The 15415-nt window shown below is 38.9% G+C and overlaps 1 protein-coding gene across 1 annotated transcript; it reads left to right on the plus strand.

The window, feature by feature from the left end:
- The first annotated feature begins 1555 nt into the window (after nt 1-1555).
- Nucleotides 1556-4415, plus strand: GSPT2 (G1 to S phase transition 2). The gene has a single exon (XM_004065314.4). It carries the CDS (start codon nt 1809-1811, stop codon nt 3693-3695), a length of 1887 nt encoding a protein of 628 aa, XP_004065362.2. The 5' UTR covers nt 1556-1808; the 3' UTR covers nt 3696-4415.
- The last annotated feature ends 11000 nt before the right edge of the window (nt 4416-15415 follow it).

The raw sequence follows: 15415 nt of genomic DNA on the forward strand, positions 1-15415 counted from the left end.
CTCAAGTTATAATCAGGTACTTGGTTTTATAATATTTTGCTTTGTTGTTGGATTTATTTAATATCCAACTATGAGGCCAGGCGTGGTGGCTCATGCCTGTAATCCCAGCACTTTGGGAGGCCGAGGCAGGTGGATCACCTGAGGTCAGGAGTTCAAGACCAGTCTGGCCAACATGGTGAAACCCTGTCTCTACTAAAAATAAATATTAAAAAAAATTAGCTGAGCTTGGTGGCGGACGCCTGTAATCCCAGCTACTCAGGAAGCTGAGGCAGGAGAATTGCTTGAACCCAGGAGGCAGAAGTTGCAGTGAGCTGAGATCATGCCACTGCACTCCAGCCTGGGCAATAAAAGTGAAACTTTGTCTCAAAATAAAAAAATAAATCCATCTATGTGACACCATCTTGTACTAAGCAGATTGTTTGGACTGAATAGTCTTTCTAGGTATGTCACAAAACCTGAATTCATAAAAGCAAAAGGTGACAGATTTGAGTACATGAAGACTAAAAACAGATTCAGAGAAATAAGTTTGTATTTTCTATGTCAGTTTGCACTAAATTAATTTACAAACAAGGTCGCTGAGGCTTTGACTCAACTCTTAACACTTTCTGAGAGTGAGATTCTTTTGATTAGGGTCTTAAGGTCTTTGTTCATCTCAGAAGTCCTAATTGGTTTAATTAGGCTGACACCTACAGCCCTGTCTCATTACCATAAACTGTAGAGGGGTTCAACATGACACTGATTGTTTCTTAGAGCAAAGCCAGTGCAGTGAGTAGGATTCCAGGCCCCCCGGAATGAAGCAGGAAAACCCGAGGCCTGTGGATGCAGGATGTACTAGGGAGGTGCTGGGGAGTAGTGCAGATAAACCCGGAATTCGGTTGGTTGGTAAAACAAGAGTGATCTGAGTCCTGTGCTTGTCTACGTGATCCACCATTGAATGGCAGGTCAGCCATTGTGCAGGCATCTGCATATGAAGTGACTGGAAGCTTCACTGGAACAAGGATCTCCTTGGAAATTCTCTCCCCTCAGACAGCCAGGGTGCTTAACATGAAAAGAAGTTGTAACCCTATCCTTAAACTATAGAAGCCATCAGCAGAAGTTACAGGCTTATGGGGGCCCACTGGAAAGGGAAAATCAAAAGGCCTCTGGATTTCAAATTAATGAGTGATCTTAAGTTGCATTTCCTAAGTTCGGCTACAGACTCATATATTTCATGAGTCCCTCCCTACCCATTCCTTGCCTCTCCCTTCAGTTGCTGGGTTTCTGAATTTCTGTATAGTTAAACCCTTATCCTGCCTCCCATTTGTTCAATAGAAATGTTCACTTTTACTTGAATCTTTTGGTAGAATTGTATATCATGTGTTCCTGTCTAGGTTTAATCATCAGATTGTGGTCAAACTGCTCTGCCAGACTGTGTGAACAAAAAAGTGAATGGAAATTTACGTTTTAAAAAATAGTACTTTTGGACTTAGCCCCTGGCTAAGAAGAAGTAAGGAAGCCAAGCGTACGGATAGCAGCGAGGGGTCAATCCACGCCCGGCGTTGGGTCGGGGGTGGAGGAGTCGGAAGTGGTTGGGGTTTGGGGGAGGAGATCCGCTCACACACAAGAGGAGAGTGTTGAGCCGCCATATCTGCTGCTGCCGCCGCAGTTGCGAATGCAGCATCGGCGCTTAGCTGCCTCCGCGGTGCCGCTAAGGTTCGTGTCGCTACCCCTTGGCCCTTCGCTCTTGCTGCCTTAACCCCGCCGGCGGAGCCCGCTCTTCTGGCCTGTTGAGCCCGCTCCCTCACTGCCACACAGCAAGTTCCCAGACCATGGATTCGGGCAGCAGCAGCAGCGACTCGGCGCCCGATTGCTGGGACCAGGTGGACATGGAAGCCCCGGGGTCGGCCCCGAGCGGGGATGGAGTCTCCTCTGCGGTGGCCGAGGCCCAGCGCGAGCCCCTCAGCTCGGCTTTCAGCCGTCAGCTCAACGTCAACGCCAAGCCCTTCGTGCCTAACGTACACGCCGCGGAGTTCGTGCCGTCCTTCCTGCGGGGCCCGACTCAGCCGCCCACCCTCCCGGCCGGCTCCGGCAGCAACGATGAAACCTGCACCGGCGCGGGATACCCTCAAGGTAAAAGGATGGGACGGGGGGCACCTGTGGAACCTTCCCGAGAGGAACCGTTAGTGTCGCTTGAAGGTTCCAATTCAGCCGTTACCATGGAACTTTCAGAACCTGTTGTAGAAAATGGAGAGGTGGAAATGGCCCTAGAAGAATCATGGGAGCACAGTAAAGAAGTAAGTGAAGCCGAGCCTGGGGGTGGTTCCTCGGGAGATTCAGGGCCCCCAGAAGAAAGTGGCCAGGAAATGATGGAGGAAAAAGAGGAAATAAGAAAATCCAAATCTGTGATCGTACCCTCAGGTGCACCTAAGAAAGAACACGTAAATGTAGTATTCATTGGCCATGTAGACGCTGGCAAGTCAACCATCGGAGGACAGATAATGTTTTTGACTGGAATGGTTGACAAAAGAACACTGGAGAAATATGAAAGAGAAGCTAAGGAAAAAAACAGAGAAACCTGGTATTTGTCCTGGGCCTTAGATACAAATCAGGAGGAACGAGACAAGGGTAAAACAGTCGAAGTGGGTCGTGCCTATTTTGAAACAGAAAGGAAACATTTCACAATTTTAGATGCCCCTGGCCACAAGAGTTTTGTCCCAAATATGATTGGTGGTGCTTCTCAAGCTGATTTGGCTGTGCTGGTCATCTCTGCCAGGAAAGGAGAGTTTGAAACTGGATTTGAAAAAGGTGGACAGACAAGAGAACATGCGATGTTGGCAAAAACGGCAGGGGTAAAACATTTAATAGTGCTTATTAATAAGATGGATGATCCCACAGTAAATTGGAGCATTGAGAGATATGAAGAATGTAAAGAAAAACTGGTGCCCTTTTTGAAAAAAGTAGGCTTCAGTCCAAAAAAGGACATTCACTTTATGCCCTGCTCAGGACTGACCGGAGCAAATATTAAAGAGCAGTCAGATTTCTGCCCTTGGTACACTGGATTACCATTTATTCCGTATTTGGATAACTTGCCAAACTTCAACAGATCAATTGATGGACCAATAAGACTGCCAATTGTGGATAAGTACAAAGATATGGGCACTGTGGTCCTGGGAAAGCTGGAATCCGGGTCCATTTTTAAAGGCCAGCAGCTCGTGATGATGCCAAACAAGCACAATGTAGAAGTTCTTGGAATACTTTCTGATGATACTGAAACTGATTTTGTAGCCCCAGGTGAAAACCTCAAAATCAGACTGAAGGGAATTGAAGAAGAAGAGATTCTTCCAGGATTCATACTTTGTGATCCTAGTAACCTCTGCCATTCTGGACGCACGTTTGATGTTCAGATAGTGATTATTGAGCACAAATCCATCATCTGCCCAGGTTATAATGCGGTGCTGCACATTCATACTTGTATTGAGGAAGTTGAGATAACAGCGTTAATCTCCTTGGTAGACAAAAAATCAGGAGAAAAAAGTAAGACACGACCCCGCTTCGTGAAACAAGATCAAGTATGCATTGCTCGTTTAAGGACAGCAGGAACCATCTGCCTCGAGACGTTCAAAGATTTTCCTCAGATGGGTCGTTTTACTTTAAGAGATGAGGGTAAGACCATTGCAATTGGAAAAGTTCTGAAACTGGTCCCGGAGAAGGACTAAGCAATTTTCTTGATGCCTCTGCAAGATACTGTGAGGAGAATTGACAGCAAAAGTTCACCACCTACTCTTATTTACTGCCCATTGATTGACTTTTCTTCATATTTTGCAAAGAGAAATTTCACAGCAAAAATTCATGTTTTGTCAGCTTTCTCATGTTGAGATCTGTTATGTCACTGATGAATTTACCCTCAAGTTTCCTTCCTCTGTACCACTCTGCTTCCTTGGACAATATCAGTAATAGCTTTGTAAGTGATGTGGACGTAACTGCCTACAGTAATGAAAAATTAATGTACTTTAATTTTTCATTTTCTTTTAGGATATTTAGACCACCCTTGTTCCACGCAAACCAGAGTGTGTCAGTGTTTGTGTGTATGTTAAAATGATAACTAACATGTGAATAAAATACTCCATTTGAAACTCTTCGGTTATTTGAAATGCTTTTGAATAATGTTTAAATGTCATTATGTAATGCTATTCAATTAGCTTTATTACTTTCTCAAATAGTTGAATATGTTCTATCACTTAAAAACTTAAAAACTCTTCACCACTTAACTGTTTTAAGTGAGGAATTTACAAACAATGCATAAGTGTGTATTAAAGGAATAATTTTAATTTTGAGAAAAAAACGTATGTTAAGGCTCTTCCCAGTGGGCTTTGTTTTCTCTGTCCAAGTCCAGTCAATAAAGGAGCTCTTCTGCTTCCCCACTTGTGATTTGAAAATGAAAGGCTCAGGCCGTCTTTATTTGTATAGCAGTAGTTCATGTAACATTATCCATAGGTTCTTGAAGACTACAACATTAAGCAAAACAATGTACAGCAGGTGTACATCGTACAACAATGCACAATGTATGACATTGTTCAGTGTTATGACATTGTTCAATGTTGTTTAGTTATGACATTGTTCAATGTTGTTTAGTTATGACATTGTTCAGTGTTGTTTAGTTATGACATTGATAAGGGGAAAAATTCATTTTGTTAGATGTTATTTCACTTGAAGTCACAATTTCCAAGAACCAGTGGACTATGTTAAGTGAGGACTTACTGTATTCCATCAGGTCCCATCACGTTAAGCATGGCCAAATTATAAATACTCCTGGAGATTTGGACCATAGGTTTACAAGACTCTTTATTTTTTTTAAAGACAGGGCCTCACTCTGTCACCCAGGCTGGAGTGCAGTGGTGCAGTCATGGCTCACTGCAGCCTCAACCTCCCAGGCTCAAGCAATCCTCCCATCTCAGCCTCCCAAAGTGGTGGGATTACAGGCGTGAGCCACTGTGCCCAGCCTTGGCTAGATTCTTAACTGTACTCCATCATCTTAACAAACACAGCTCTTGGTTTTGTTCACCATGAAACTTGTGATATGGGACACAACCCAATAAGGGGTATGGCTATTGAGAAGATAAATGCTTGCAATGGGACCTTTGGTCATTGAGTAAAAACTAAGGATTAGTGACTCCTGGGCTGGGAAATGAGATGATGTCACCTTTGTCTCTTTCATGCTTGGGTTGATAGGAAAGGTGGGAAGTCATTTTTAAATTCAGATCATGACCTACACTTGGGGTCAGAGGCACTGGATATTTCTCTGAACAACTTCTTGAGGAAAACACCAATTATGGATTCTGAGGTGGCTACATTTATTGGCAAGAGAGTGGCCTTATAACCTGCATATAACTGTCAACAACTAAAGAACCTTCTGTCTTATTAAGTGGGTAGTGCCTTAGGCACAGCAGTATACCTGGAGAGAGAGATAGTTTGCTTTGCTGTCAAACCTCATACTCATGAGCTAGTTGAATAGGTGTGGGGACTGCTGGCACAACACCCTGGGCTCATTCATGCTTAGGTAAAGGCAATGTATCCTTCTACATTGTCCCTTTGTGTGTACATGTACCTCCAGGGTGTCTTACCTGTCAGAGATAGCCACACTGGTCTTGTTGGAGCATCAGTATTTTGACTGTATTGCCCATAGGTCTTCAGGGCACCCATGTGGGAAATGAGGATTTTTATTTTGTCATACATAAGCTAACCTAGTCCACACGGATGTGCCTCATACGTCTTGGACCCAGTTTTTTAATCATTAGAATGTCAATGGCAAGAGTTTTATTTTTATCATAAGAGCTCTATGCACTGAACCTCATACAAAATACAAACCATCCAGTACTTGGTAAGTTTTGCCCTGGAAGCCACTTTATAAACAATTATTTTTGCTGCTGCATCAATCTCATTGTTTTGTAATTTTAGTGATTTACCAGTAGTATTTTGTGGCTGTGTTCCACTGATAGGCCAAAACCACAAGCCAGGACAGAACTCTTTGTCTCCATCCAATTTGGATGATTTCCCATCAAAAACTGGCTCCTAAATGTCTTTCTCATTAGCCAATTGTTTAGCAATTTCCCTACCAGACATTCTGAACTGTTTATATATGAATACAAAAACCTTCAGAGAAAAAGACAATTTTTGGAAATAGATTTTAGAAACCAATTCTTTGCATTTCAGTGAGAAGCAGATCATCCAGGTGCTTGGAGATACTGGACTGTCTCTTTAACAAAGTAGATACAAACTCGTGGTAACATTTCTTTCTAACTTCCTGGATACATTTCTTTATAGTTGTTGATATCTGATGGTGTTCTCCAATACTCCAAATTGGGGCCATTCACAGAGTACTAGTTTCCCTAGGGCATCCAACTATTTATAAAAACCATGTTCAGGACAGTTTCCTTTCAGAGATCCCCTATTTCCTCTAATTCAGGTCAGTTTGATTTAACTGTCCTCAGAGTTTCATCTCCAATTCCTAGCAGCCAAGATAATATGGAATCTTCTCAAATCTGGTTGCATACTGTAAGTACTTTATGAGGTTCCTACTTCAGGCTTTCTCAGTGTCTACCCATTTGTTCTTGGCAATTTTTCTCCCAATTTTCCTTCTTTATTCCTCTGGTCATTATGGGACAAGTCTGAGGAGATTTAAGGAAAGGGGCCAACTTATTCTATACTTCAGCAAAGACCTGAAAAGGAAAAAAGGGGGAATGTTTGGGCTGGATAGAAGGTAGTAGACCACATTGCTCACTTTGAGCATCTTTCCCTAGTACCTAGGAAAAACAGCCAGTGCTTTTACTATCCACTAAGGCCTCTGTTCCTGTCCACAAAAGACAAATCCTCTCTCAAAATAGACCCTCCTTTCACAATATCATGATTTTGATTCATTGCAGTGCAAGAACTTGCCCTTTTTATCATTTACTTACAAACATTTTGCGGTATACATACTCATTTTAGTAAAATGGGGCTGTAAACAAACTATCCAACAACCACATAAGTTCTGTCAAAACCTGAGCATTTGAGTTGCTCCAGTGCCTGTTTTCATGTCCAATATTACTCTTTCTATATTTTCTGTTAAGACAATTGCCATTTTTTTTATTTTTCTAGTTTTCAGTTACAGCATCTACTCATTGGCCATTCAGAGGAAGGAGAATTTGAACCAAGGCTTCTCCCCAGGGACACCACTGGTTACTTCCACAGAATGGGGAAAGTGAACTTACCTTAGAATTTGGGAGAGGCTTTTTCAAAGCACCTCGTGTGTGTGCGTGTGTGTGTGTGTGTTCAGCAAATAACCAAAATCAGCAAGGGAAAGGGAAAAGAAAAGAAGAACCTGCTAAATGAACATGCCATGTATCAGAACAAACAGAAGGGAACAAAAGCTCTACTTACATACAGAAAACACAGCTTACAACGCTACACTACAGATCCTGTAAAATACTGAATATTGGCCCCCCACACAGTTCAATCCTGCACTAGACTATGCCAGATTGTTTTAGAGAAAATTTATCTAAATTCTAGAGAGATTCTCTTTTCCCACACTTAGCCTTTAAAAATTGTATGATTTCTTTTTATAAATCAGTGTTGATAAAAGCTTCAGGCTTTAAGACTCAGACATCAAACAAAAGGGATTTCTGCAAAGCCCCTTGTTTTCTACTTGGATTAATATTAAACACTAATACTAAATTTGCATAAACATAATTTGCAGACATTTCTCAGCCCTCTAAAGAAGATGTTTCTCTCTTTGATTGCTGAACTTTTTCCAAAGTCCAAGCAGATAATATTGAAACTTGGCCTTGGTTTTGGCATACAAGCACAGAAAAAGATTTGTTCATAGTCAGGCTGCTGTACACAATCATGTCGTTACGTCTCTCACCTGGTAAGATATATATACAAAATATATGCAATTATAGCCCTTCTTTCACATTTGGGGCATTGAGTAAAGGGCCTCCTCTATTCTCTAACAGAAACTTAGATGAATTATCTCCTCCTGAGACTGCTTTTACTTGTTCTATGGCAGTGTAACAGTGACCTTTTGCCAAACCAATAAATTCACAAAAGAAGGACACTTTGTCACACAGCAAGTGACCAAAAAATACCCCAAGTAGCTTCTGCGGGTTTAGCTGGCAGTTCCTGGATTCAATTTTAGTGTTTGATCGCCACCCTTGAATCTCTTTTTTGTCTCTTCTTTAATTGATGCTTCTATCACTTTCTAAACTGTCTTAATTTATTTTGCCAGTTTGGTAGTGTATAAACGAATGGTGAAACAAAACATATCATTACTTTTTTTTTTTTTTTGAGACAGAGTTTGGCTCTTGTTACCCAGGCTGGAATGCAATGGCACAATCTCAGCTCACTGCAACCTCCACCTCCCGGGTTCAAGCGATTCTCGTGCCTCAGCTCCCCAAGTAGCTGGGATTACGGGCATGTGCCAGCACGCTCAGCTAATTTTGTATTTTGAGTAGAGACGGGGTTTCACCATGTTGATCAGGCTGGTCTAGAACACCTACCTCAGCCTCCCAATCATTACATTTTTTAAACATCCAAAGACTTAGATCCTGAGTGATGTTGGTGACAGAATGCTCCATCCCCAACCACATTCTTCAATGCATGCTAAATTAAAAAGAACTCTTGTCTGAGAGGGTCTGAGAGGGTAGGTGGTCCGCAAGCATAAATTTGACACATTTAAGAAGTGAGTGAGGGTTTGAAGGTCAGGAGGTATATTTGAGGAAGCCCTAACCTTAAAGGATGATGATTGCAGCCAGATGAAATGTGGCTTCCCAAGATCTTCGTGGGGAGTAAAACATCATAGTGACCAAATGTTAAGTCAGGAAGAACTGTTTGCCTCCATGGATGGCACACTATTCAAGGCCTGGAGGAAAACTAGGGGCATGAGAAAAATAATACTGATTTGCTAGCAGAATCTGAGCTGAGCTTGGAGGTGGCTAGGGAATGAATGTGTATATCAGATTCATTCCATAAGACAAAGAAGTCAAAGCTGCTGGCAATACAGACAGCATGGGAGCCAACTCAGGGTGGTGAGATTGCCAAGCCTCACAGACTTCCATGTACGAGTATTAGACTCCACATATCTACCAATGCCTGACTAAGTTAGTGGCACCCAAGATACCACATATGACCTGAGTGTGCAGCCTGTCAGTAGCTACAATGAAGGGCAAGTTCTGCTCTGGGCCACCCTTGGGCCCTCAACTCTGCCAACAGTTCCCACCATCAGACTGGGGGCCAAAATCAAAATACATTCTCCTCCCAACATGAAATATGCCTAGCATTGTGCTGAGCAAACAATTGACCTTTTCCCTTTCCCTGCTGGTATTTCTCATGGTGAACTTGGTATCCACAGAAGTAGCTATGATCCATGGCAGAGAGAAAAAGTAATGAATGCCCTGTGGAACCACCAATTAGAATTCTGAGCAAAGCATCTAGCCCCTCCCCTATGAGCCTCTTGTCCCTCCTGCATAACAGTGATATAATGCCAGTTACTTGGTTTGTAGAACAGTTGTGAGGACCGAACGAGGTAGCAAATACAAAAATTGCCTGGATGCAGTATGTGGCTCAATCGCTTTGAGTTTATTCCCTTCAGTCCATATTCAGTCCTTACTCCTGACTGTATTTTTGACTCTAAGAGCTCTGCTTCTCCTTTCTCACTGGATTTGCTAATTGCTTACCCAACAGCGTTTTCTACCAATGCCCAGTGATAACAAAAACTGATTTTGTTCAAAGAAGGAATATGTTCAGTTGCGGGGCAAGGGTGGGGAGGCTCAGAAATTCTCCAATCCAAGCATGGCTATCCTATTCTCCTTGGTTATATGATGGTTTTTCCAGCCTCCCCTACAGCTAGGGGTGAACATGTGACCCAGTTCTGCCCAATGAGGTGTACAGAGAATACTTTAGGACTTCTGTAAAAGAGGCTGTTTCTTAATAAGAAAGACAGATGTGAGAGAATGGTAGTACTTGGAATGTGATAGAGATGCCTGGAGCTGTTGCAGCCACATTGTAACAAACATGAGGTCCCAGAGTAAACTTCGTGAAAATAGTCGAGCTGGAATATGGAAGCTGTGGTGTCCTTCAGGCATATTTGAGCAACTGAACCAGTGCAAGCATACTTCCAGACTTCTTATGGGGAGGGGAAAAAATTAAGGTCCTGTTTGTTTATACTGTTTGCTCTAAACTTTAACTGCACAGTAAATTTATTTGAAGGTAGCATTTAGAAGTGCTAATGCCTTAGCCCCATATCTAGAAATTCTGATTTCATTAGTCTATATTGTGACTCTGTACACTTTTTAAAACTTTCTGTTATAAATAGTGTGAGATACATGACAAGATATAATATTATAAAGAATGCATGTAGATTTTACACAGCTTCATTAGTTAATAACTCTTGGTCAATATAATTTTATCTAAACCCTCACCAACTTCTCTCCACCCAAACATTACTTTGAAGCTAATCTTAAACATCATATCACTTAGTAAAAGATTATTTCAGTATGTATCTGTAAAAGATGCAGACACTTTAAAAAATATAAACAATAATATTATCACATGTAAAAAATTAGTTACAGGCTGGGTGTGGTGCCTCATGCCTGTAATCCCAGCACTTGGGGAGGCTGAGGCGGGTAGATCACTTGAGCTCAGGAGTTCAAGACCAGCCTGGCCTACATGATGGAACCTCGTGTCTACAAAAAATGCAAAAATTAGCTGGGTGTGGTGGCATGGTACTACAAGTACCAGCAACTTGGGAGGCTGAGTGGGGAGGATGGCTTAAGCCCAGAAGGTGGAGGTTGCAGTGAGCTGAGATTGTACCACTGCACTCCAGCCTGGGCAATAGAGCCAGATCCTGTCTAAAAAATATTAATTATAATTCCTAAATATCTTCACCTACTCATTCCTAGTTCAAATTGTCCAATTGCTTATAAATATTTAATTTTTGAAATTTGATTTTCAACTCAGGATTCAATTTACTCTCATGCATTATAATTTGTTGAATCTCTTTTAATCTATAAGTTGTCCCTTCTCTGTTTTTTTTTTCCTTGTAATTTATTTGTTGAAGAATTTGGGTCCTTTATTCTCTAGAGTTTCTTACAGTCTGGCTTTTGCTGACATCCTTCCTTTATTACTGTTTAATATGTCCCTCTGTGTCCTGTCTTCTCTGTAAATTGGTTGTTAGAGCTACCTGGGAAGTGTCTGGTTAGCTCCTTTTTTAGCAGACACTGATGATTATTGGCTAGATCCAATATTTCATCACAGATTGTAGAATGAAGATGTTCCATTTATCTTTCTACATTTATTAGCTAAGATATGTCTTTAAGAAGAATCTTCCCCTCATTTACTATTTGGTGACACAGTAAATAGTATATATGCAAATAGAAGGCTAATTATTTGATTCTTTCCTTTTATTTACTAGTTTTCAAATAATGAATTTATTCCCTATCACTTTTAGAGATGACTACAAAGTATATTTTAGAGTCATTATGAACCCAATATTTAAACACACTTAATGTGTTTAAGTCTGTTTAGTTGTTATTCTTATATATGCTCAAACTATTCCATTTTTAGGCATTCAGGCTCTTCAGGTTGGCTCTTGAATTCTTTTTACATGACCCCAGTAGTCTGTGATAGCTTCCTGTTTTCTTGTACATCAGGTTGTTCCAGTCTCACCTTATACATTTCCCCAAATCAGCTCATTCATTATGTACTGATTTTTTTTTTTTTTTTTTTTTTGGTGAGAAACGCTTTTTTAGAGAGTAAAATCATCAGGCTTAACTGCATGCCACTGGGTTCATCATGGTTTCTGGTGCTTTGTAGAGTACTGAACTAAGAAATACATATTTAAGCAAAATACATCATGAGTTTATACTCATAATTCCCATTCAAATTTAGGGCTCCAGCATATGTACTTTATGTCATTAATTTTACTTCAGTATATCCTTTCTATGAAGCCACAAGTACTGACTCCCAATGATGCCAACAAAGTTACTCATTAGTATTATCCCCCAATTTACACCTGACAATATCTGAAAAACATGCCAACACTACCATCAAAAATGCTAATTTTGAAAACAGTTTAAATATTTTGTGTGGTTCTTTTGATCCTCAGGTTGTATCTCGCTAGGAATAGAATGTACAGAACAAATGACTATGTTTATAAACCATTCGAAATAGTTTCTCTCTGTATGATAATGCCACCAACTAAATGTACAATAAAATCAATTTTGCTTTTCATTGATAGGAATTATTTTATATTATTTAATTAGTTTTTATAAATATGTGGAAAGTTTACATAGTACCAAAGTCAAACCTACAAAACAACATATTTGAGCGAAGTCCCCCTTGCATTCTTGTCCCTCTCACTCTGAACCTTCTTTCCCCGGGTACATTTTTTTCTAGTTTGTTGATTATAATTCCATATATGGTTTTATTCACCATTTATGCTAAATAATAATACACTATGCAGTTTTCTCCAACTTGATTTTTTTTGTTTACCAATATATCCTGGAGAGTGCTCCAAATCAACATATAGAAATAGTTATTTTTTATAGTTGCATAATATTCAATTATTTTATTTGTCAAGTCTTCTACTAATGGTTATTTAATCATCCCAATTTTTTCCATAACACATACTTCCATAATCAGCAACATTTTCATATTTCCCCAGTGTTTCTTTGATTTTGAGAATTGTGATTTATAGGCCAACATGTATTCATATATGCTAGATCTTGCCAAATTCCCCTCCATAAGAATTTTGCCATTTTGTAGGGAGTTTAGTCTTTTTAAAAAGTTTCTCAGGTGATTTTGTGACTTAAACCACTGGTTTAAGTCATTGTTACTGGGTTTTTGTTGCTTGTTTTGTTATTGATGCTAAACACATAATAACCTAGTGTAAACTACATAATTGGAATCTTCCTACTAGATCCAATACTAGTAGAGATCACGGACTGTGCTGTGTTCTTAATACCCACAGTGGCTAGCACAGGGACTAGAACAAAGCTTATTAAATGTATGTTGAGTGTTAAATGAGGCAGTGAAATGTAGTGACATCACCGTTAATCTATTTCTTATAAAAAATATATTACTGTGCCTGCCTCTATATCAGATGTTTCATTCTCTGAAGGCATGAAGTGGGTATTACTGATACATTAATGTAGCAAACATTTATTTAGAGTGTACCATGTGACAGTAGTATTCTAGATGATGTACATAGAATAAAAACAAAACAGGCAAAAATCTATGCCCCTGTGGAGTATTACATTTTAGCAGAATTTAAAGAATTTAAGAGTTGAATATAAGCGGGATAGTACTTAGTGTTAATAAGAATATTATAACAGTGTGACCATGAGACTGACAGGGATTTTAAGCTGTGGCTAGACCTGCCCATGCCTTTTAAGCAGAAACCTGAATTAAGTGAAAGATGGCTTGGCATAGAGGATATCTTTGAATATTCATTGAATAAATGAATATGACTGCCAAGAGAATCTTCTGCCTCTGGCTATGTACCAGTCACCAGATTAGAGCATCTCTCCCTATTCCTGTATGCTAAGTTCCTCCCTTTCCATCCCCTAAAATGTCCCATAAGAAATCCACCTGGGACAAACTGGACCTCCGGATCCTGAGTGATAAGCTGGGATTACAGGCATGAGCCACCGTGCCTGGCCATAATTGACTTAGATTTAAATTAAATCTTTTTACTTCCACTTATTAATTATGCAACAGATAGTTTTTTCTTGCTCTCCTTTTCCTTGTTCCTTTTTCTTCTCTTTTAATGCTCTCTTTCTGTCTCAAAATCTAAAACGTTTTCATATTCTTTCACCCTAGTCCCCAAACTTTGTTTTAGTCTTTGTAAATGCTGAAAGTCACAATTCCCAATGAAGACAAAACAGTTATGAATATTTATGCACAAGATAACACATACATATTTTCATAAAGCACAAATTATAGGAGATGCAGGGAGGAATATACAGGAACATGCCAATAACAGATTATAACACAACTGTCCAAGACAGGCCAAATGGACAAAAAATAAGCAAGGATATAGAAGACCTATTTCACATAATCAATAAGGTAGATCTTCTGGATATATATCAAACTTTACAACTAGATAATTGAAAAACACTTTCTCAAGCACCCAAGGAATATTCATAAAACTTTACCATATTCCAGGTCACAAAGAAAGTATCATCAAATTCAATAATGTAGAAATAACACAGCCAGCATTCATTTGTCATAATGTCTAGCTAAAAAAATAAGTCTTTCCCAGGTTAAATTTTAAAACTCTCTACTTAAAGCAAAATAAAATGAAAACTGCTGAGTGAAAGGGGAAATACAAACCAAAATTGCAGTATTAAAAAACAAAACAATGATATTAGAAAGTCTACATAGCATAATATGTGTGATACGTATTTCAACCCTAAAGTTAGGCAAAGATCAACAAAGTAAACCAAAAGAAAACACAAGGAAGCAATAATAAAGATAAAAGGAAGCACTAATGAGACAAGAAATGGAAGAGCAATAGAACTAAATTAATCAAAATTCTCTTTCCTTAAAATAAATTAACATCATGCTTAATACCTAATATATTAGTTAATATAATAAACCACTATTACTACTTAATATAATAAAAACCACTACTTAATATAATAAAAAAGAGAAAACAGAGATACACAAAATAAAAAATGAAAAGGAATAACTATTAAAACAGAAAAAAATTTAAAAAATAACAATAAAAGACTGTTTTTTCACAATAAATTGAAAACCCAAAGGATAAGTACGATTTCCTAGGAAAAAATAATTCATCAAAATTGACACCAATGGTGATGAAACTCTTAAGGACCAATTTTAATAGAAGAAATCGAGAGATTTATTAAAGCACTTCCTCAAAAACAAGCATCAGGCTTTAATATTTCCACAGGGTGATTTTACCAAAATTTAAGCACCAACTAATCATAACACTACATATGTTATTACTCTCAGTGCTACACAACATTTTCCAAAGCATAGAAAATAAAGAAAAATTCAAATTACTATTATAAAGCAAATATAACATTGATACCAAAAGCTGATGGAGACAGTATAACAAAAGAAGTTAGAGATCAATTTCAATTTTGAATATTGATACAAATCTCCTAAATTAAATATCAGTGGACAGAATCTAACACCACATTAAGAAAATAATACATCAGGAACAAGTAGGATTTACTCCAGGTAATCAGGGGTGATTCAATAATTAAGGAATCAATTAATGTAATTCATCTTATGATAGGTCTAAGAAGCAAAAGCATATGAAAATTTCCAGAAATCCTTATAAATCCTTATAAATGTTCATTCCAACAAACCAAACCAAAACAAAACAAAATGAAAAAATACTCAATAAAATGATGTATGCTTCATATATATTATG

Source organism: Gorilla gorilla, chromosome X (genome assembly GCF_029281585.2).
Source record: "Gorilla gorilla gorilla isolate KB3781 chromosome X, NHGRI_mGorGor1-v2.1_pri, whole genome shotgun sequence".
Taxonomy (NCBI): domain Eukaryota; kingdom Metazoa; phylum Chordata; class Mammalia; order Primates; family Hominidae; genus Gorilla; species Gorilla gorilla.